Source organism: Cydia splendana, chromosome 11 (assembly GCF_910591565.1).
Source record: "Cydia splendana chromosome 11, ilCydSple1.2, whole genome shotgun sequence".
Taxonomy (NCBI): Eukaryota; Metazoa; Arthropoda; class Insecta; order Lepidoptera; family Tortricidae; genus Cydia; species Cydia splendana.
In genome coordinates this window covers 14263556-14286269 of record NC_085970.1, presented here as the reverse complement: position 1 = coordinate 14286269, position 22714 = coordinate 14263556, and the positions used below count along the sequence as shown (strand labels likewise).

The 22714-nt window shown below is 39.3% G+C and overlaps 1 protein-coding gene across 1 annotated transcript in view; it reads right to left on the bottom strand.

Annotated features, from left to right (window-relative positions):
- Positions 1–2339: 2339 nt before the first annotated feature.
- The window catches only part of LOC134794971 (uncharacterized), a 75719-nt gene continuing 55344 nt past the window's right edge, over positions 2340–22714 (bottom strand). The window contains exons 5-9 of the mRNA XM_063766844.1: positions 14240–14404; positions 11551–11642; positions 9692–9830; positions 6475–8024; positions 2340–6301 (exon numbers count right to left, since the gene is read on the bottom strand). Of these exons, the coding sequence (XP_063622914.1) occupies positions 7759–8024; positions 9692–9830; positions 11551–11642; positions 14240–14404 (662 nt within the window). The 3' untranslated portion in view covers positions 2340–6301; positions 6475–7758. The remainder of the gene's footprint in view (positions 6302–6474; positions 8025–9691; positions 9831–11550; positions 11643–14239; positions 14405–22714) is intronic.

Sequence of the window (22714 nt, the reverse complement as noted above, 5' to 3'; positions counted from 1 at the left end):
GCCAGCTTCGAAATACACCACAATGCTTGGTAGGTAGAGTAAAAATAAACATAACCAAATTTGTAGTAAATTTTATGTTAAAGCTTTTGTCCGAAGTAATTATAATGCTATTCGTACAGATATTCGAGATATGAGCAAAAATGTGAAAAAAGGTACCTTCAAACCCCCCCCCCCACCCTCAGCACACCCCCTACCCTCGAGGACTTTTAGTATATATGTTTATCTGGACACCACAAGGTATACCTGTACGAGATTTTTCTAATTTGCTTAGGCTTAGGGCTTGCAATATTGGATGGTTTCCAATTCCGGAACTGATTTTCGACATTGGACTCCAATTCCGGAATTCCGGAACTGGTTCCGGAATTAGGGTTTATCATATTTTTATTCGATTTTTTAGTATAAAACAACAAAAAATGTGAAATTCTGATACTTAACGTTTATTAAGGTTAATATTGTTTAAGAGAAATTGAATTTGAAGTACGTTTTTTTTCACCTCTTATTTTATCAACTTATTAAAATGGTACCACTTATTCACTTCTATTATAGGTACGGGGAACAAATTGGGGAAACTATAGTTGCTAGCAAACCATTCGATGCATAATTTTATAAAATAGTTACATACCTATAATAGCTTCCTACTCTTCCTAACCTAGTATTCTCTCTGAATCGAAGATAAAACGTCCAAATATTTTTAAATTTCAATTCTTAAAATTCGCTTATGTAGGATTCAGAATATTCTGACTTTTCTAAGCAAGTAAATTGCTTTGCTTTTTTATGAGCCCATATTGTCCCACTGCTTTAGCAAACGGAAAAGTAAAATATACCTATACTATATGTAGTTCACTGAATGACTAAGAGGCACTTAATAACAACAAAAATCACCAGTATAGTGTAGTTTCTTAACAATTTTCAATAATAAACGTATTAAAACCTAAAAAAAGTACTTAAATCCAATTCCGGAATTTTCGATATTCAGTTGTATCAATTCCGGAATTGTAATATTGGAAAATTTGTCCGAGATTCCGGAATTCCGGAATGCAAGCCCTACTTAGGCTATATTGTCTATTCTCGCGACCACTACCAGCGACAAGTCTAATGTGACATTTACTGTCACTGATCTGTATCCGGTCTCTTTCAAACATGGCTTCCACCTACTAGCTGCCCAATTTTGTGTTGTCCCTATTTTATTTTACCTATACAATTTTATTTATACTAGTGTTTAAATGAATTTTTATGGTCGATTACTAAAATAAAATAACGTAATATTCAGAAGACATCAGTTTTATTTAACCACAAGATCTTCAACACGTGCCGGCCTCTGCGCCAGAGTCTGTTTAACTAATATCCAGCCGGATACCGGATAGTGACCTACTATCCGGCCGGATACCGGAAACGTTGCTTGATTTCGGAGTAAACAAATTGGATTTAAGAAAGTCACGGTCATAATCGTACTTGTTTATTATTTTATAACAATTTAAACATTCCACTGACTTGCACGCGCACTCATTTCGAACCTATTTAGAAATGTGTCCGCGCGAACGTTACGGAATATTCGGCCGATGGTCAGGCCGAATATCCGGTATCCGGTCCAACAACTATCCGTTACATCTCTCAGATTTGCGATTTTGGTATTAAGAAAAGGTAATAGGGTAGATATTTGCCGAGAGGGTCGAATAGATTTACCCGAGTTTAAAGTTGAGCAATACATATTTCCCGCCTGATTTTAAAGTGATAGGGTTTAATTTTACATAGAGCGCTGGTGGCCTAGCGATAAGAGCGTGCGACTTTCAATCCGGAGGTCGCGGGTTCAAACCCCGGCTCGTACCAATGAGTTCTTCGGAACTTATGTACGAAATATCATTTGATATTTATTTACCAGTTGCTTTTGGGGCTATTCATAAATTACGTCATTTCAATTTAGGGGGGGGGGGGGGGGTCTGGGCATCGGATGACGGTAGCATGAAGTAGGAGGAAATGGGGTCATTTGAAGCATGATTTTTGGATGATTATGGGGTGGGGGGGGGGGGTCAAAAATCGTCAAAAATCGATGACGTAATTTATGGACAGCCCCTTTCGGTGCAGGGAAACATCGTGAGGAAACCGGAGTATTCCTAAAAGACCTAGTTTCCCCTCTGGGTTGGAAGGTCAGATGGCAGTCGCTTTCGTAAAAACTAGTGCCTTCGTCAATTCTTGGGATTAGTTGTCAAGCGCACCCCAGGCTCCCATGAGCCGTGGCAAAATGCCGGAATACACGAGGAAGAAGTTTCATTTTACTTAATTTCTGACCCTTATGCCTTATAAAGGGTTAACGTAGTAATAATTAAATAAAACCACTTACATTCAGGAGGATCAAGTTTTAATTTTCAAATAATATAAAATGTTTTTATACACCAAAACTTGAAAGAAGGAAAACACATATTATTGTAAATATAATATTTTGCCTCACAACATAAACTGTACTAAAGTTGAAACTCATGCGTTGGTACCTATATAAAACAGTGAATTCCAACAACAAATTTAACAATAATAAAAAATTTGATTCCACTCATTTCATGCTTACAGCTAAATATACTATTATAATATCAACTAATCTTAAGACCAGAGTTTGGACGGATAAAGAAAATTAATATCCTAAATTATATCGAAAACAATTGGAGGTTTTAAATTTTACAAGACAACAACCATAGGGTAAAGGCTAAGGGTTGAAGGCACGTTTGCATTTTGTTGGGTACCTAAGGCACAAAATTTTGTATAGCCTAGTGTTAGACGACCAAACGAACGAAAGAAAGAACACCCGTAGAAGTAAGTATGAGGGTTTTTATGAGGCACTTTATGCCGTTAATTAATTAAATAATTACTTAACACGGTCTTCATACTCGATGCGCAACGCTCGCTGCTTCGGTGTGCGAGCGGGACCTCGCTATATATGTGCAAATGTCTCGCTCACACACCGGAGCAGCGTGCGTATTAGCATTTGAGGCATTACCGCGAAAAACGTAAATCAAAATTTCTTTATCTGCCTCTTTAACTCTAATATGCAAGAGCGATAGAGAGGCAGGTAACGAAATTTCGATTTTTTTGCGGTAGGCTGTTAGTGTCATAACCGCGTTAAGACCGCATGCTTACTTCTGCGGAGTGTTTTCTCATCCCAAAAACAAACAAAAGCGTCTATGAAGTTTGCTCTAATGAATCTATAATCCGTATTTCTTTAGTGGAAAAGTACAGATTTTTCGCCCATTTTAAGATGTTCTTTCGTTCGTTTTGTCAACTCTCTTGTGAAGAGGGTTCAGAGCGTCCTGTTGAAATTTTTCATATAATTATTTGGCCCATTGTTCCACATAATTCGCCAAAAATGCATATGAAATAATCCCTACTATAATCAAGGAAAACTAAAAAGCGCGGAACATCTAAACAAGACGCTCTTATAGGTAGAAAACTTAAGTAAAGCCCCTCTTGTATGTACAGTCAGCAAAACTATTAGCTTAGCATGCATACATATTTGTACAGCCGCCATCAGATATATCGGAGCGGCTTAAGCGCTCACAAATATCTGAACACGCCTCTATTGTCAGCGCGTTAGAGTGCGTGTTCAGATATTGTGAACACCTTGGCCGCTCCGATATATATGGCGACTGTACGCAGGGGTGCTAAGCTAATTACTTAGCTAACTGTAGGTACTATGCAGTAGTGATATTTGGGCGGACAATCCATATTTGAGATTCCAAACGAAACATACAGTTTGATGAACTAATTGTATGTACTGAATCTCGTAATTTATTTGGTTAAGATTAAGTTTGATGCCCACTGTTTTTAATGTAATGATTAGAAAATGAATACTTACAGTTTGTCAAAGGACTGTCTCATTTCAAACATAGACAAAGAGAATCACACTATCTTTGTCTTAAGGCCGTAACACACTATCGCACCGCACCAAGGTCATTGTGCGACGCACCGATAAGTAAGAGCGAGAAAGAGATATCGCTTTCTCGCTCTTACTTATGGGTGCGTCGCACAATGACCATGGTGCGGTGCGATAGTCTGTTACCACTATTACACTAGTACATCATTAGCACCCAAAAGAAAAGGATGAGTATGATTTTTTTGGTTCTTATTTCATGACCAATTTGGTTTGACCAACTATAGCAGCATAAATAGTCAGACCGACTGCACAGATAGACTGTGCAAAGTGTAAAAGCCGTAACAGACTATCGCACCGCACCGCAACCTTGGTTCATATCTCTTTCTCCCTCTCCCTTCTGGGTGCAGCGCACCAAGGTCGCGGTGCGGTGCGGTAGTCTGTTACGGCTTTTAAGTAAACGTCATAATTTCATAGAAGTTTGACGTTTAAAATAACACTTGTCCAGTCTGTGCTATCAAAATCGCTGCTAACTTAGCTTGGTCTGACTCAAATTGGTTATTGGAAATGTATACACGAATGCAAGAAGGGCATTGCTTAAGTTTATACCGCTCAAGGTTTAAAATTACCTAAATAATATTTTTAAGGCGAAATATGTTTTTACCCTAAACTAACGTGACGATCTTGTAACAAGCCTGGTGGGTTTTATTAATTTTAGGAATGTATATTTACAATACTGTGTAATACTAACTTATATAAAAGTAGTCATTATATTGCAACTAAACTTACAGTTAAGTGATAAAATGAATTGCATAGAAATATACAACAAGCTATATGTATAAAACATTCTCTCAACACTTTGTGCTGGTAATAATTATACTATGTACACGCGTAGACAATATATAGAAAAGAACTTTGTTCACGAAAATATACATAAACGTAATTAAGTATATAAAACTGTGTAAAAAAAGGTATTAAGTCTTACAACTATTTGATTGTAAATAACTATGACATTTACTCTCGAATAGTTTTGAAACTTTTCGCCTTAATAGTAAATAATAAAGATAAGATTTTTGACAAATATATTCTTACTTTTTTATCCATCTACTCCAAAGAGCAATGAAATCGGGTCACTGTTAGTGAAATTTTCATACAAACTGACCAGCTTTCGTTGCTCTTCTGTATTTAACTCAAGAATCGAATAAATGGCGTTACTACCATGCCAAGCGCCATTCAAAATGACTGAAAACTTTTATAATTACGCCATATGTATACAACTGCCTTGTTATTCAGATCTTTATTATTTACTATTCGTCTTTGATCGCCACATAACCCTGTGGCTGTATTTCACAAGATTTCGTCTAAAATTGGTCATGTTCATATAAGTACACAAGAAAATACTCATAAAAACGGATCACTCAAGAATACCATAGAACGAGAATCATTTTGATTGCTCTCAAGCCATTTATGTGGTCTCCATTTCACAAATAAATTTATTGCGATATAAAGTCATCAGTATAAAAAGGTGTAAATAGTGAGATATGTAGAGATTCATGATGTATGAAGCGTGCTTTAACACTTGCCACTTAACCGATATCTACATCAGTGTGTGCGATGCTTTTTGATGTTTGCTTATATTTATATTGCCGCTTAATCCTTTGAACCCTCAACCTTTTCGTCGCCGTGTCAAACACAAAAGCTGTCACTCGGACGCCACGTCACCAAAGTGTCAGAACTGAAATTGAACTTTATGCATATGCACGTAGGTCTATCTTGCTCTGTGGTCTGTGACCGATTAATCAGTCTTTGGCGTTGGACCTGCGGTGCGGATATATAGGTCATTGGCGTCCAAAAGGTTAAGGGCGTCGTAATAAGTCGTGCCTGTGGCGCCAAGAACGCTTATAAGTGCTATAGCATACGTTGTCAAAGTAACCTTATTTATGAGTAGTAAGGTTTATATTTGCTAGCTTGGGTTTGACAGAGGCGTTCAAAAGGTTAAACAAGGTAAAAGATTTTAATAGGACTTGAGTCTACCTGAGATACCTTAGCCGTATCGTCCGAGATGGTTAGACAGGTGACATGGTTAGGCAATACTGAAATTTTATTACTATGGGACCAGTCAAGAAATAGTAAAAAAATATTTGTTGTTTTTCGCGACTTTGAAGTTGGTCTCATAGTCGAAGTTGTTTAGTATAGTACCCACCTCGCATAATATGGCTTAAGGGCGAAAAAACACCCAGTATAAAAACGAGCATTTTACAAATATAAGCAAATATCTTGGTTTTGCATATCTTACAAGCTAAATATACCTACTAAATTACTTAAGTCAGGTAAGACCAGTGACATTTACAAGTTTCGTTTGCCTTAGGACTAAGGTGCGTATTTGAGAATAATGTATCAACTTCAGGTATTACTTTTCAGGTAATTTTAGGTGTTTATCTGAGCCTCTACCATCAGTTTTAACATTGACATAACGCTCACGTCTACGTAATTTACTTTCTGTACATCTCGCTTGCACTATTGCTCGCATATGCGAGTACGAGCGAGATGCATAGAAAGTAAGTTACGTAAACGTGAGCGTTATGTCAATGTCAAAACTGGTGGTAGCCGTACTGGACACTCGGCAAAAACTTTGGAACCATAACAAAGTGTCTTTACAAATCGTTATGTTATAAAACTCATACAACTATGGGTTCCAGGGTAAAGTTCAATCCAGTTCAAATTTAATCTGATGACAATCGTATCTAAATAAAATTTTATTTAAGTTGCAATCAAATTTGTAAAAAAAATCGTTTAAAAAGCGTTTAATGTGGTTCTAGATATTGAATTTGACGTTTCGATCCAAAAAAACAGATACATGCAGTTTAATTTACTACAAAAGTTGACATGTTACATTTTGCCGTAGCAAAATAAGGGTTATGCCCACTAGTTACCACCAAGTTCTTACCAGTGGTAACTACTCGGCTTGGTGGTAACTACTGGGATTTTTATTCCCAGTAGTTACCACTGGTAAAAGGTGAGAAAATAATTCCCAGTAGTTACCACTGGTAAGAACTTGGTGGTAACTAGTGGGAATAACCCCAAAATAATTGTTGTATAACTATTTTATGTAAATGTGGATTTAAGTATATCCATGTCACTAAATAAATATTGCTTAAATTGTTACAATTTAAGTTTAGTGTATAAAATTGGTCTAAATTTATGTCTAAACAAGTAAATCAATGTCCAAAGTTTTTCTTAGTCCTTTTCTGCTTTCGAAGACACATACATGCTTTCGTAAAGGCGATGTTCGGATGTCAACTGGAGTTAAATTAAGGTGACAGTCCATTTCCAACGACAGCTGCATTACTGTTGCGACGTTACTGTCATTCATTTTACTATGGAAATTGACGATAACATCGACGTGCTGAGCAGTAGTGCAGCTGCGGTCAGAAATGGAATGTTACCTTTACTGTTTGTTGTCGCCGCTGTATCTGTCAATTTAAAATGAGTGACGCTTGCCGCCGCATCACTGCCGCGATTATGACATTCATTGCGTCATTCAATTTATCGAGGAAATTGACAACAACAGCGGCAACAGCGACGCTGCAACAGTAATGCTATAATAATGCAGCTGCAGTTGACATCCGAACGTCACCTTTATTTGATATTATTTATTGACAGGCCGATTCCCATTTCGCCGAAGAGTCGCTTTCCGTAAAAAAACTGGTGAACGAGCGTCCTCCCGACGGTTTCGGTATAAAAATAATTCAAATCAGGTTCGGTTTCGGTAGAAACTAGAGCAAAACCGAACCTTTGGTTTCGGCAATAAATCCGATTTCGGTGGGACACTACTCGTTCCCAAATAGACTCACATTATATTCGATACGGTCAATTCCTCCGTGCGTGCGGTATCGCCTCGCCTATACCTCAGTACTGTGCGTCTGTATGCGCACCTTCTTCTGACTGCCGTTCCTGTTGAGCGGGGGGGAGTGGCCCGAGTAGCCGGGGTTGGGGATGCCGAGGCCGGGCGCGGGGCGGGGCTTCTTCAGCGAGGAGCGCAGCGGCGAGCGCGTGATGCTGGCCTCGGAGGCGCCCGTCAGCGTGGTGGCCGTCGTGTTCATGGAGGCGACTGAACCGTGACCGTTGCTGCTGTACGGCTTGCCGGACGCGTCCGTCATCGAGATACCTGGAAGCAAGCGGGGAATGATAGGTAGATAATAAAAATTGGAATATAATATTTAAAACTTCCGCGTTTTAACACATATTAACTCACATTTATAGACGGGTCTAACGCGAAATTTACCTGATTTACCTGTGTCGAAACGTCGGTAAATAAAGGTAATTGAATAAATTAGAATTTAAAATTAGACCCGTTATAAACGTGAGTTAATAAAAATTGGACCGTAAGGGTTATATGTAGGGACATATCGACGCGCATTCAGCAAAATCCGATAGGAAAAAGCTTTATGTCTGCGCAATAGGAGCGTAAAAGTCGTCGATCGGCTCGGCTCGCATCGGCCGGCGCCTGCCGACGCGTCGACGGCTTTTTCGCTCTTATTGCGGCTCCTATCGGCTTTTGCCGAATGCGCGTCGATATATCTGGGGCGACCCTAAGCCACTTGGGTGCTTTTGAGCCTGCTTTACTTTCTTTCGTGCAGGCTAAATTGAAATTTAACTCATTTCCCGGGCTGAATCCGACCTGTACACAGTAATTTAGACCTCTAATAAAGACTTTGTGACAACTCGCATGCGCGTAACATTACATTACGGTATTGAATTAATTGACTCGGTTATAATTATTACTCACTAGCGACCCGCCCCGGCTTCGCACGGGTTACACAAAACCTTAACAAATTATACACCTAAATAACCTAAACCTTCTCAAGAATCACTCTATTGATATGTGAAAACCGAATGAAAATCTGTTCAGAAGTTGTTGAGTTAATGGCGAACATACATTACATACACACAAACAGACAGACGCGGCGGGGGACTTAGTTTTAAGGTGTTAGTGAAAAGTCGACAATGTAACAAAAGTTGCGTATCTTATAGCAATTACTCGAATTAGCTCGACCCTCCTTGAAGCCGGGATTATTGATGGTGGTGGAGTCGGTCTCGTGCGTGGGGTCTCCACCGCTGCGGCGAGTGAACAGCACGTCGTAGACAGACATGATGAATAGAAGCGAGTCAGTGCAAACTCAACGTGGTCGAACAGAAGTTCTTACCTCGGCCCTCCTTGAAGCCGGGATTATTGATGGTGGTGGAGTCGGTCTCGTGCGTGGGGTCTCCGCCGCTGCGGCGAGTGAACAGCACGTCGTAGACAGACATGATGAATAGAAGCGAGTCAGTGCAAACTCAACGTGGTCGAACAGAAGTTCTTACCTCGACCCTCCTTGAAGCCGGGATTATTGATGGTGGTGGAGTCGGTCTCGTGCGTGGGGTCTCCGCCGCTGCGGCGAGTGAACAGCACGTCGTAGACAGACATGATGAATAGAAGCGAGTCAGTGCAAACTCAACGTGGTCGAACAGAAGTTCTTACCTCGACCCTCCTTGAAGCCGGGATTATTGATGGTGGTGGAGTCGGTCTCGTGCGTGGGGTCTCCGCCGCTGCGGCGAGTGAACAGCACGTCGTAGACAGACATGATGAATAGAAGCGAGTCAGTGCAAACTCAACGTGGTCGAACAGAAGTTCTTACCTCGACCCTCCTTGAAGCCGGGATTATTGATGGTGGTGGAGTCGGTCTCGTGCGTGGGGTCTCCGCCGCTGCGGCGAGTGAACAGCGCGTCGTAGACAGACATGATGAATAGAAGCGAGTCAGTGCAAACTCAACGTGGTCGAACAGAAGTTCTTACCTCGACCCTCCTTGAAGCCGGGATTATTGATGGTGGTGGAGTCGGTCTCGTGCGTGGGGTCTCCGCCGCTGCGGCGAGTGAACAGCGCGTCGTAGACAGACATGATGAATAGAAGCGAGTTTATTACTATGCACACGATCTGGAACATTATGAATATGGTTATAAATCACTGTTTAAATTTGTACATTTTCGGGTAGTTATAACATTAATTTATAAACCAACCAAATACAAAACCACCTGGATCTGTCACTGAACGACCTGACTTTAACCTACATTATTTGATCATGTAATGTTTTCATTTTTCATCTACCCTCAACTGGCTTAAGAAGCCATTTGAGGGTAGATTTTGTTCACTCTTTTTTAAATACCTAAAGATACAGACTATAATCAAGGTCATTAGTAACAAAACTTTCGTGAGACAGAAAATCTGAATTTTGTGTGATGTACTCGTAATTAATGGATGACCCCTATGATAAGAGAAGATAGGTACAGATGTGCATAATTGTTCTCATACGATGGAGATGTTCGGGTATACTCTTGGGTCGTCCCATTCGTTTTTTGTCAAGTTCTTAAATTAGTCCCATTCTGCTTTCGTCGCCCATTCTACATTCGTCAAGTTCATAGGTGGTCTTTTTCATATTTGGTTATATTTGGTTGTTTGCCTTTTTCTTATTTCGGCTTATTTCGGCTTATTCCGGTATTCGTCATCATCTTCTTTGGGCATGTTCGATGTTAGTCAATTTCTTTTTTTAGTCTCATTCGTTATTCGTCCTATCGTCTTTGGACTTATTCTAATTTCGTATTTTTCTTATTTAGGTTCTTTTGAAATTTAGACACATTCTCTATTTGTCCCGTTAATTATTCGTCCCGTTCGATATTTGTCCTATACGATATTCGTCCCATTCACTATTTGTCTCGTTTTTTGTTTTGATTCCATAAACAATAATCCTTATACTTAAATATTAATTAAATGTATTCTAAACAATACACATGTAGGGGAGATTAGTCCAAAACGGGGACACGGGGCTTACTCCGTCGTGCCGTGCCTGGTCTTAAACCAGGGCACAGTAGTATGGCTACTTAAAGATTACCAGCGAAAGTGACGAATGAAGAATATGACAGAATACAGAATAAGACAAATTAAGAACTTGTCAATAACCGAATGGGACCAACAACGAACGTGTCGATGAAAAAATGACGAATAATGAATGAGACTGAAAACGAGATAGACTAACATCGAACATGCCCAAACAAGTTAATGACGAATACCGAAATGGGTCGGAATAAGAAAAAGGCAAACAACAAATATGACCAAAGATGATAAAGCCCACCGACGAATGTGACGAATGTAGAATGGGTGACGAAAGCAGAATAGCACTAATTTAACAACTTGGCAAAAAACGAATGGGACGACCCTAGAGGATACCGTTTTTGTCATGCTACTTCAGTCAACCTCAGTACTATTTGTACCGACGCTGACTAAAATAGCAAGACACGTTCGGACGTTTCCGTGAAAATACGATAGAAAATAATTATTCACTACATCTGTAACAACATTACTACACATACACATTATGGTTTTTGCGACGTACAATTTCAGCTGAATCCCTTAATAGATATGACATTTTCCTTTCAGTCTAGCTAAGTTTCCTAGGACTAGGTGGACTGATGACCTCGTAAAGGTCGCGGGAGTCCGCTGGATGCGGGTGGCGCAAGACCGGTCATTGTGGCACTCTTTGGGGGATGCCTATGTCCAGCAGTGGACGTCCTCTGGCTGATATGATGATGATGTTTCCTAGAAGAAACTCATCGTAAGAAAACGTCGCATATGAGTAAGTAATATAATTAATGAATATTACCTGCACGTAGAACGCCTCTCCTCTCGTCACCCTGAAGCCTCTGTCATCGCCCTGCACGGCGAACAGACCTGCCGCGGCTATGGACAGCAACGCTGAAATGCACATTTGTATGGTGTTATTAACACTGCTGTACGGATACGATGGTCGTTCTTGTCTGCGTGCCAGCGTGATAAAACGGTGTCCGTCACTTTCTATCCCGCGGTGTTGGAAAGTGACAGTTATTTTATCACGTGGATAAAACCATCCATAATACGCCGGCTGAGCTCGGTTATTCAAAACGCCCTGTTTGTTAACTCTTTGTCTTTGACCGCCCAAGACGTCAACTGACGCGCGCGGCTACAACCCAATATCAACATTATCAACCTTAATGCATTCTGATTAGGTCCACGATTACGCGCCGCACATAGGTGTAGCGTTCAAAGGATTAACGCATTCACTGCCAGGGGGCGTGGCCTAGGAACAAACTTGTATGACGGTGGACGCACATGTGCGTCGGGGGCAGTGAATGTGTTAAACAGTAAATATGTACAGTGTTTTTCTTGTCTAGCCACTCTGGGCATACTGTATATTGCCTAACCCAGAAATTAGAAAAACGATACACATTTTTTAGCCCATACGTTTTCACTTCTCGGGGTAGGTACAAACAGCACCACTCCTAACTGTACATCGGTGGACCTTATTACATTAGGCATAAAGTACACCGATGTACCTACAGTTAGCAGTGTGAGCGATGGTACATCTATGGTCGGCTTACAATACTTAACCCCTAAATTTGACAGGCAGCATCTGTCAAATTTGATAATTAAAAAGTGACCTGGACATTTAAATAGATTAGGTTAAAATGCCCACGCACGGATCCGTATCTAAGCATACGAGGGATTAAGGCTTATTCAATAGGTAAGTACCTATACTATACTTAGGGTTTATATTAATCAATCATCACCAAAGTGAAGTGGAAGTGCCGTGCTGCGCTTGGACTTTACAGCCACAGGAAAAGATGTTCCGCACCTCCGATCTCCGACGGCGCACACAGACCGAAGAGGCTCTTGATAAACTGTCGCTGCAACAATCATCTGTCAAGATGCTGTGGCCAACGATGAGGGTTGAGACTTACCGGCTAACAGCGCCAGCGCTAGCTTCAGCATGACGAGGGTGGAGTACTTCAGCCCGACGCGCTCCTTGGACGAGATCATCGCTAGCTGCAGTACCGTAGTACCGATCGTCCCCGCCACGTCACGGTTACATATCAGAATACCGAAAACTGATTTACCTAATGTTGAATCACCTATGCTTGATTCACCTATTTTTAAATTACCTATCGATCATTTTACCTAAACATTGACTGACCTAAGTTTATAATACCTAAGCTCAAATAACCTAATGGACGAAACACCTAATGCACGATATACCTAATGCACGTTTTACCTACTGCACGTTTCACCTAAAGCTATTATACCTAATGCACGAATCACCTATAGCTGATATACCTAATGGACGATACACCTAAAGCTGATATACCTAATGAACGATGTACCTAAACTTGATTTACCTAATGGACGAAATACCTAAAACTGTTAAACCTATCGCACGAAATACCTAAAGTTGATATACTTCCTGAACGAATTACCTAATTTCGATATGCCTAATGCACGGAATACCTAAAGTCTATATACCTAGTACAAAATTCATATCATTTTGCCGAATGATCAAGTGGCAACTCCACCCAATAAATCGTATGATTTCCCAACCTTACAGTAGAAACTGTTTGTTTGGATAACAATTTAAAAATACACTTTTTGAAACGCTACTTTTTAGGTAGTAGAATGATTTCGTTAGTCTAATACAAAATTAGTTATGTTATCTTATCTTATCAAAAACTAAAGTTAACATCATGACGATGAATAAAAGTCGGTTTTGGCACTGTTTGGTCGTAGTTAACCTAACACGCTCCTCCTCGCTTTGCTCGTCATCGCACCTGTCTCGACTTCTTGTATGTCCTAATAATATTCTACTAAACAATAATTATATTTTTGATTTTAGGTACATATTTCGTTCATTAAGTGCATCGACTTCAGGTATTTCGTGCATTAGGTGTATCAAATTTAGGTATTTCGTTCATTAGGTATGTTAACTTTAGGTAATGCGATCATTAGGTATACCGACTTTAGGTAATTCGCGCAGTAGGTATGTTAACTTTAGGCAATTCGATCATTAGGTATACCGAGTTTAGGTATTTCGTGCATTAGGTATACCAACATTAGGTGTTTCGTGTATTAGGTATATTAGCTTTAGGTATTTCGAGTATTAGGTGTTTCAACTTTAGGTAAATCGAGCATAGGTATTCTGAGCTTAGGTAAACCAATTGTAGGTGAAACGTGCAATAGGTAATTCATTCATTAGGTGTTATGAGCTTAGGTTAACTGATCAATAGGTATTTAAAAAAATAGGTGAAACGAGCATAGGTGATTCAACATTAGGTAAATAGATTTTCGGTATTCTGATATGTAACCCACGTCACCGAGTATGTGAACTGTTCTCTTACCGGATAACAGCGCCAGCGCCAGCTTCAGCATGACGAGGGTGGAGTACTTCAGCCCGACGCGCTCCTTGGACGAGATCATCGCTAGCTGCAGTACCGTAGTACCGATCGTCCCCGCCACGTCACCGAGCATGTGAACTGTTCTCTTACCGGCTAACAGCGCCAGCGCCAGCTTCAGCATGACGAGGGTGGAGTACTTCAGCCCGACGCGCTCCTTGGACGAGATCATCGCTAGCTGCAATACTGACAGCACGCAGAACACGCCGAGCACAGAAGTACCGATCGCTCCGACTACGCCCGCTATGTGGACCGCAGCTGGAAATAGACAATGTTAATTGTTAATTTATATTGTTAATAATCTTTTTCATTGAAGTTTTAATTTCGGCCATGTGGAGAGGAGCTGGGGCGGCCAACTGGGAGTCGTTCGGTCGGAAGGCCTAGGTACCGATGGATTGATGAGGTCCAAGCGTGAAGTGTGAAGCGTGAGCGTGGCATGAGGTGTGACATCCAAGCGGCTGAATGGCGTCGGATTGCACAGGACAGGAACGAATGGCGAAATCTAGTGTCGGAAGCCAAGATCCACTTCGGGTCGCTAAGCCAGCGAAGTAAGTAAGTATTAAAGTTGTAATTAAATAAGCATTGGTAGAGCTGGAATGACAACTGGAGATAGTGGGTTCAAAATCCAATTCGTTACAATGAGCTTTTTGGGACTTATGTAAGAAATATAAAGAACCGTGTCCCGGATAACTAGTATGGGTTCTGGGCCATGTCGCGTCCCGAAGTAACTTATATATTATTAGATAGTACATAGCCTATATCGATAGAATACATCGTTCTTATGAGCGTATTTGGTGGGCATTCCTTGTTAGAAAAAAAGGCTACTGCCTTATAATAGTGTGGCAGAAACCCATTTCATTTGTAAAAATTACGCCTGTAATTTATCTGTAAAATATAAAAACATTGTATTCATACTTTTCAAATGCCAGATTCAGTTTTTTTTTTACATTTTAAAATGTTTGACTTCGGCCATAATTCAATTTAAATGGAAATCGTCACCGCCACGCGCTACACATTTATTGTTCACAAAAAAATATATGAGTGCCTATTATAAAGTGATACTTTTTAGAATAAGGAATAAATGAGCTAAATTGTCCAATTTTTTATGTAGTACAAATCGCCACACTGTGATTGTAAAGGCCAAAATTGTCCTAAAAAATACATATAATTTGAATTTTTTGTACAAAAATCAGTTTATTTGTATGAAAAGGTATAACGATTATTTCAAAAATGAATTCCTCGTCCCTAAATTATACAAAAATGATATATTACTTGCCCTAGTTGCTAAGAGCATGAAGAAATATAGCATAGATTGGACCTTGGACCTGGGGAGCCGACCATTTCCCCTCTCCCCTTCTTTTGGTACACGGTACGATCTCGTTGTTACCGGGCCAAATCAGCACATTATTTGGTAATAAATAAGGGTATGCAAGGCATCTAACACAACCAATTAAACGTCCATGAACAGAAATGTAAGACACATTTTATAAGATTTGACATTATCCATGAAGAATCTTCAAATATATAAACGGCAATTAAGACACCAGTGTTGGGTTGCCTATAATCATATGCCCACTTCAATTAACAATGAAACTATTTTTCCGTGAATGTGCTCGTAAACCCCTATCCGTTAGTATGCGATTCGTTAATGGACGCACCGTGGCCCAAATCGGGACACGGTTCTTTGATGTTTTTTCGGTGTAAGAAAATCTCGCGAGGAAACCAGGCTTACAACTCTTACAAGGCGTTGTTTCCTTTCTGGAGATGGAATTCGCATTCATAAAAAGAAACACTACTCCTCAGGCAGGCTATTTAACTGTACATTTTTAAGTTTAATGAATACGTAAAGACACTTGACACCAAAACTGTACAAAAATTAATATGTCCGGTAATACCAGTAACAGGAAAAAATAATTACGACAGATCCGTAATATACTTAAAAGGGCGCAATAAAATGGTTTACCTCTCAACTAAATTGACCCTGAATCTAATCATATCAGTTAATGAGTTGACCTTTGGAGCGCCAAAGACGCGCATGGTTACCACTTAATATCAACCTTTATGCATTCCAATAAGGTTTACTATAGAGTGTTATTTATTTAGCCGTAGCGTGGAAAGTGTTAAATTTCGCCAATAACCTTTTTTCCCATTTTCCTAATATCCAAATAGGCACACATCACTTTTAAAACCAAAATAGTCCCAGTAACCATTAAAACAGTTTTCAGTTTTATTTATTGCAGCAAATCGGTCACATCAAGACACCGAATGACACAAAGTTGGACTGAGCGGGCACCAAAACACTTTCCTCTTACTTCATTTCACAAAATGACTCACCACATACACTTCAGACTTGAACTACCGGCTTTTTAAGTCACGACTCGCTTTCGATACTTAGTTGAAGTATAGTTACTTACTTTTAAATATTTTCATGAGACAGTTTATGTAGAATCAGACCGAACGAACTCTGCATGGCATTCTCAATGAAAAGTGAGGAAATGTCATCATTAATGTCAAATTTCTAGGAAAATATGACGTTTATCCGGTTTATCCCACGCTTTGTTCTATCCAAGTTGGTGCACAGTTAGCTTAGACGGACTCTAATAATGTTTAGGTTTCCTTACAAAATGTACCGGTAAGTATAAATACGCCTAACCGATGACTGATTTGGCACTTAAAGGGGCCCACTGATTAACAGTCCGACGGACGGTATCGGCCTGTCAGTTGTTCGGAACTGTCAAAATTTTGTTCTAACTGACAGGCCGATACCGTCCGGCGGACTGTTAATCAGTGGGGCCCACTGATTTTAAATAGTTGGGCCTGTGAATCTAACAATGTTAAAGGAATTCTGAGCAATAGTGTTATCAATATATTCAATATGCATGACACGCGTAACCCGTAAAGTTGTGGTAGGTAAGTTAGTCAGGGCAATCCCATGCGTCATTACATTTAGACACCTGCTTATTAGTCATTCATTAAAAATATCAAACTAATCGTAGCGACTAACGAAATTGCGCGAATTATCTATCATTACGGTAATAAGCAGTTATATTTTATGATCGTCTCAAAATTCCATTCGACGATATGAGTGTTTCCTGTTTCCGGTATAGTAAAAAAAGCATTGCTCTTGTCTCTTTTACGTAGCAAGACCCATGTCTGTGTCCATACTTTTTCATAGTTTTTCCGGAAAAAAAGTAGCTAAGTTCACAGTGTTAGCGTGCACTGAAGAGGATAATGTGAGTACATATTTGGGTCATATTTCAAGGCTGGGCATAGTGTTTACATGTTTTAGGTCATTTGCGACAGTTGACAGTAAGTAATGTTGAGTAATGTAGAGCGAAGCATTAGCTCAGCTGAATTTGCATGAAAATTACATAATGCTCGTTAGACCAGACTAGTATTATTAGTATTTATGATGGCTGTTTTACCACTTATGTTCGTTTTAACGTACGAGTTTTTGTTTTCAATGCTTAGCTTTATTAAAGAAATAAATAAATGTAAACCTACACACGCAAGGACTAAGCAAAGTCAGGTGAGGTAAGAAAAGCATAGTTTAATTTGGTCAGGGCCAGAGAAACAGAAGTAGGTATGAAGACTATAAAGTCCTGCTTCCTAAGTATCTTAAGTTAATTTTATTCATGCATTACTTTTATTTTTAGTATCTGTAACTGTTTATTTTCCCTACAAGTGTTTCTTGTTTCAGAATTTCTCTTACCCTACATATGCATATATATTATCTATATTTGAATTTTCACTTTAAAAAACTCCATATCAGTTCTCTGCATAACTTCATACATACAAATACCATGTGACAAAATCTTCAAAAATGTAAACACAATTACACATTTGCCGCGCTCTGGTTAGCGATAGAGAGAGAGCAAAACCGAAATTGACAAAGGACCGACGAACGAAACATAGTCAATAATGAATGGTGGTCAACGGTTTTATATTAAAGTATGCTGTGGTGTGGCATCAAATGACAGGCCACAGCAAGTTATTGTCATATAACCATAACCCGGTTACATTAGAAATTTGAGCCCACGAATTCGTTGCAAGCCCTAACATTAAGATACTTAGAAACTATTTATAAATTAATAGTATTGAACGTTGCTACAGAAAGTAGTTACATTTACAGGCTTAGGTGACAGGTGACCTCACATTAAATTTGGTCGCTATAGGAACATAAACATATACCATACATAGGGTATGGATGGATAGATATCCACGTATATGACAATAACTTGCTGTGGCCTGAGATTTGATGCTACACCACAGCATACTTTAATATAGAACCGTTGAATTCATTATTGACTATGTTACAATCGACAGTCCTTTGTCAATTTCGGTTTTACTCTAGGATTGGATAGGTATCCATCCATACCTCTACGTATTATGACAACAAAGGAGGATTTTTATTACACATATAATTATCATTCGACGTCCCAACAGCGTACTTGTAGCAGACCATCGCCCAAACGGAGTATCCCATCGTCTTGTCAAGTTACGTTTAACGTTTTAAACCTGGGACACAGCGACTCCACTTTCGAAAGCTCTACTACTAATCTTGACCTACTCCTACTACTACTATTTCTTACTAATCCTGACCGTCTAGCATGAGTTGCGTTCTCGCGCGCGAGTCCATACTTGAAGTCGCGCAAGATATATGGAGTCGCGCGCGAAACGCAACTCATGCTAGTAGATCAGGCTACCCTTGTACCAGTCCATAACATAGTCACTTATTTCTCCCGCGCATGAGCAGTTTAAACATGGACTACACACAAGTCTACCTACTCTACCTACAGTGACATCATTATAGTGGTCAGCACCGAGATATAGTTTGTCAAAAGGACTGTCTCATTTCAATCATAGACAGAGGAATCATACTATCTTTGTCTTACACTAGTACTAGCACCCAAAAGAAAAGGATGAGTATAGTTTTCCTAGTTCTTACTGACTGACAAATTAACTATATTCATTTTAAGATACCATGTACTTTACCGCATTCTTGTATTTCATGCTTTAGCTCCAGCTAAACGTCATCTAATGTCATGCCATTAAAAAGCGAGTAGCAGTCACCGGTCACCGAGACAATAGCGTTGGCATTGACAACATCAGTCATAAAGTAATTGTCCATTATCTCTGATACACCGTGTAGGAGATACGAGGAAAATTGACGAAGGTAAACGGTTACAGGAAATGCGCTTCTTGCGATGTAGAAGTAAAATGCATTACGAAGTTAATGTTCATAGTTTACGTATTTTAGATGATCTTCCTTGAAGAAACAACATGTATTTAAATTACGTTACGATAATGTAATGGAAGTCAACGGTAGCCTGCCCTTTACCAAAGAGAATAGATAGTATAGAGGGGTTCTGTCATTTTTACTAAATCTCTAACGGTAGCACGTTTACTACGTTTACGAGTATCTATCTCTATTGTATATTTTGAACCCTTGGTTAATTCCCAATTGACAGGGAGAGATTAAAATCAAAAAAGTCACCGCAATCCGAAGATTTATTTGCCGCTTCGTGTTAATGCAAATGGTTATAGATTATCTACGTTAAATATTGTTAGGTAGGTAAGTTAACATATTCTATAGTTTCTATACGAGTATGTATAAAATATAAGGAACAATAATCAACATTTTAATTTTGTACTACAGATAAGCTGCGAGGCAAGGTATCAATAAACTGCAGTCAATCTCGTGGAATTTTAATGAAAACTATTAGTTGCTCGCGTGCTGCCAAATCGAATCAGTGACGTCATACCGAACTGGTTTTGTGTCTAGCTCGGAAAATAACTTATTATAATAAACGCCGTTTATTAAACGGTATATTAAGCATATATGTATAAATAAATCCTGTTGTGTGTATTTAATATGTTAAGTTTTACTACATATTATTTCCATTTCTAAATTTTGTTTTGAAATGTCAGCTCTCTATCATCTACTACGGTTATTGAGATACAGCCAGACGGACAACGAAGGATTAGTAATAGGGATGGCTGCTGGTGTGCTGGCACTGGCAAAGCAGGGACCCGGTACGCCGGAAGTACTGTAAGCCGGATTCTTCCTCGCGTTGTCCCGGCATTTTGCCAGGGCTCATGGGATCCTGGGGTCCGCTTGACAAGTAATCCCAAGATTTGGCGTAGGCACTAGTTTTTACGAATGCGACTGCCATCTGACCTTCCAACCCAGAGGGTAAACTAGGCCTTATTGGAATTAGTCCGGTTTCCTCACGATGTTTTCCTTCACCGAAAAGCGACTGGTAAATATCAAATGAGATTTCGTACATAAGTTCCGAAAGCGTACATAAGTTGGAAGCGGGAGAACCCCAAGCCTCTCGCGCATGACCCTCGCGCAAAAATTTGGAAAACCCTGAGCTCAAGGGAGCTCGACTATGTACAGCTAACACAGCTTTGGTATGCCAGCGATAAAACGCGGCTTTAATATGTAAATATCGGCAGATTGACAAAAAATCATTTAAGAACAGAGACGCAAAGCTATATAAGTACTTGTGAACCTATTCAAATCGATAACCATATACTTCCGTATCTTATACCATAGGCAGTCTCATATCATATTCCCAGGGAACCTGATACTTTCCCCATTCTCAGTCTTAAGGCCCCAGTACACCCCTTGGAGTGGCCGGCGATGGCCCATTGTGTACTGGGGCCTTAACGACGTATAATGAAGTTGGTAACGTAGCAAAACCTGTAGAACTCACACTGATAATATAATCAACTTTATTACTGGAACCGTTATTCGAATAGGTGCATTTCAATAAGGATTCCGCTGAAGAACCGGTTATATCTGTATCTTAAACATATTGTGTACCTGTGTCGGTGTGAGCGTGGTAAACAACTATACGCGTTGGTGCCATTTACGTCGTAATGTCAATGTCAATTTTATTGTTTTGCTGATGTCATCATTAGTAAATAGAATGAGTTTGAACTAAGTATATAGGAAACGAGGTTATTTTATTATTAATCTCTTCTACTCTATCAAGTATAAAATTAGTTCTGGTAGTTATAATTTAAGTTTTTGATAGTCACTACCTAAGTGCATACTTTCTCAAGACATTCATTTCGCGATTTCACGGATGACTTAATTCCTCTTATGCCCCATAACTATATGTTCCTAAACCTGTCTACTTGCCTTTACCCTTTCTTACTTTTCTATACAACAAATATGATTATTATCCAAAAAAACTATTAAAAAAAAACACAAAGCATAGTGGGAAATACGTTGCAAACAGATTCACCGTCACAACACAAACTAAAGAACACCGATGATTCAACATTATATTATACAAGTATGTATTAAATTAAATGCAGTTACTATTGATACTGCAAGGCGTGACTCAGAGAGACGTGCAAAAATGCCGTCCGACTTTAACGTGTCTGCTGAACTATAGTTCCAACTTACATTTATTTACTAAACTCTCTAATAGTCGTGACGTTTATCACGACCATGGTATTATCTAGACCAGTGGGCGTTTAGCACTAGGCTGGCCACTTACAAAAGTTGCGAACACATTAGGAGAGATACCGTTAAAGACTACATGTCGTTAAGGTTGGGACTATATTCTGGTTTTTCTAATGGGTTTTTTTGTACTAGAATGTCTAGAATGCTAAGTTTCTCGTCATATCGAGTTCAGCTAAGTCAAATACTTAACATTCATCAGCAACGGTTTCTATATAAAAACAAATAACTAAAAACATAAACTATAAACCTATATTGAACCGGTTGGATCGTGCTGTGCAGTCGAATTAAGTTATATTAACTAGACTAGCATAATGAATACTAAGTAGAGAATAAACGCTTCATTCTGTACGGCATCGTCCGCTTCTAACAATACAGGAGATCTCACAAAGATGGAATTTGTAGGAATCATTTTTAAAATTAGAATTTTACTTGAAATGAGGTCGGCAACTGTCAAAGATTTTTATAGATAGCGCCAGCAAAGCTTTCCCCTGTTTCTAGTTTTGTTCTATTGGATTTCGCTTAAAAGGTATCCGGGTCGTACAATAAACAACCAATAGTGATTGGTACCTAAGATCGACAGAGAGACGTACATTAGCGCAAGCTGTAAAAAGCTTCGACCAGCCAACCCCATTAGAAGCTACCATGGAAATTACATGTGCTGGCTGGATGTTGATCTAATTGTAACCAACTTCTTTGCACGAATTTGTCACAAAGGTTTACTATTTATGTGTTCTTAGTACAACTAAACTGTTATCTTTTATTAAATAAGCTGCATCCTGTCTAGTAAGTCTATACATGGTAAAATCATTCAAACCATGCGTTGCTGCAGGCGCCAGACGTATTGTAATTCACTAGATGACTAGACGCACTACGCTTAGGTCTATGTAGATATGATATCAAACAGTCATTCTATGGAATCAATGGTCGGTAAAGTACCGTATGTTGGTGGTTTAAAAACTTTAAAATTAGATAAAGGATACTGACTTTTGCGGGAAAGTATTTAAGGATATTATGATTACGGCTATGATTCTTTTAAGTACTTTTTATTAAAGTGACTTTTTTTATAGCATTATCATATTTTAGTG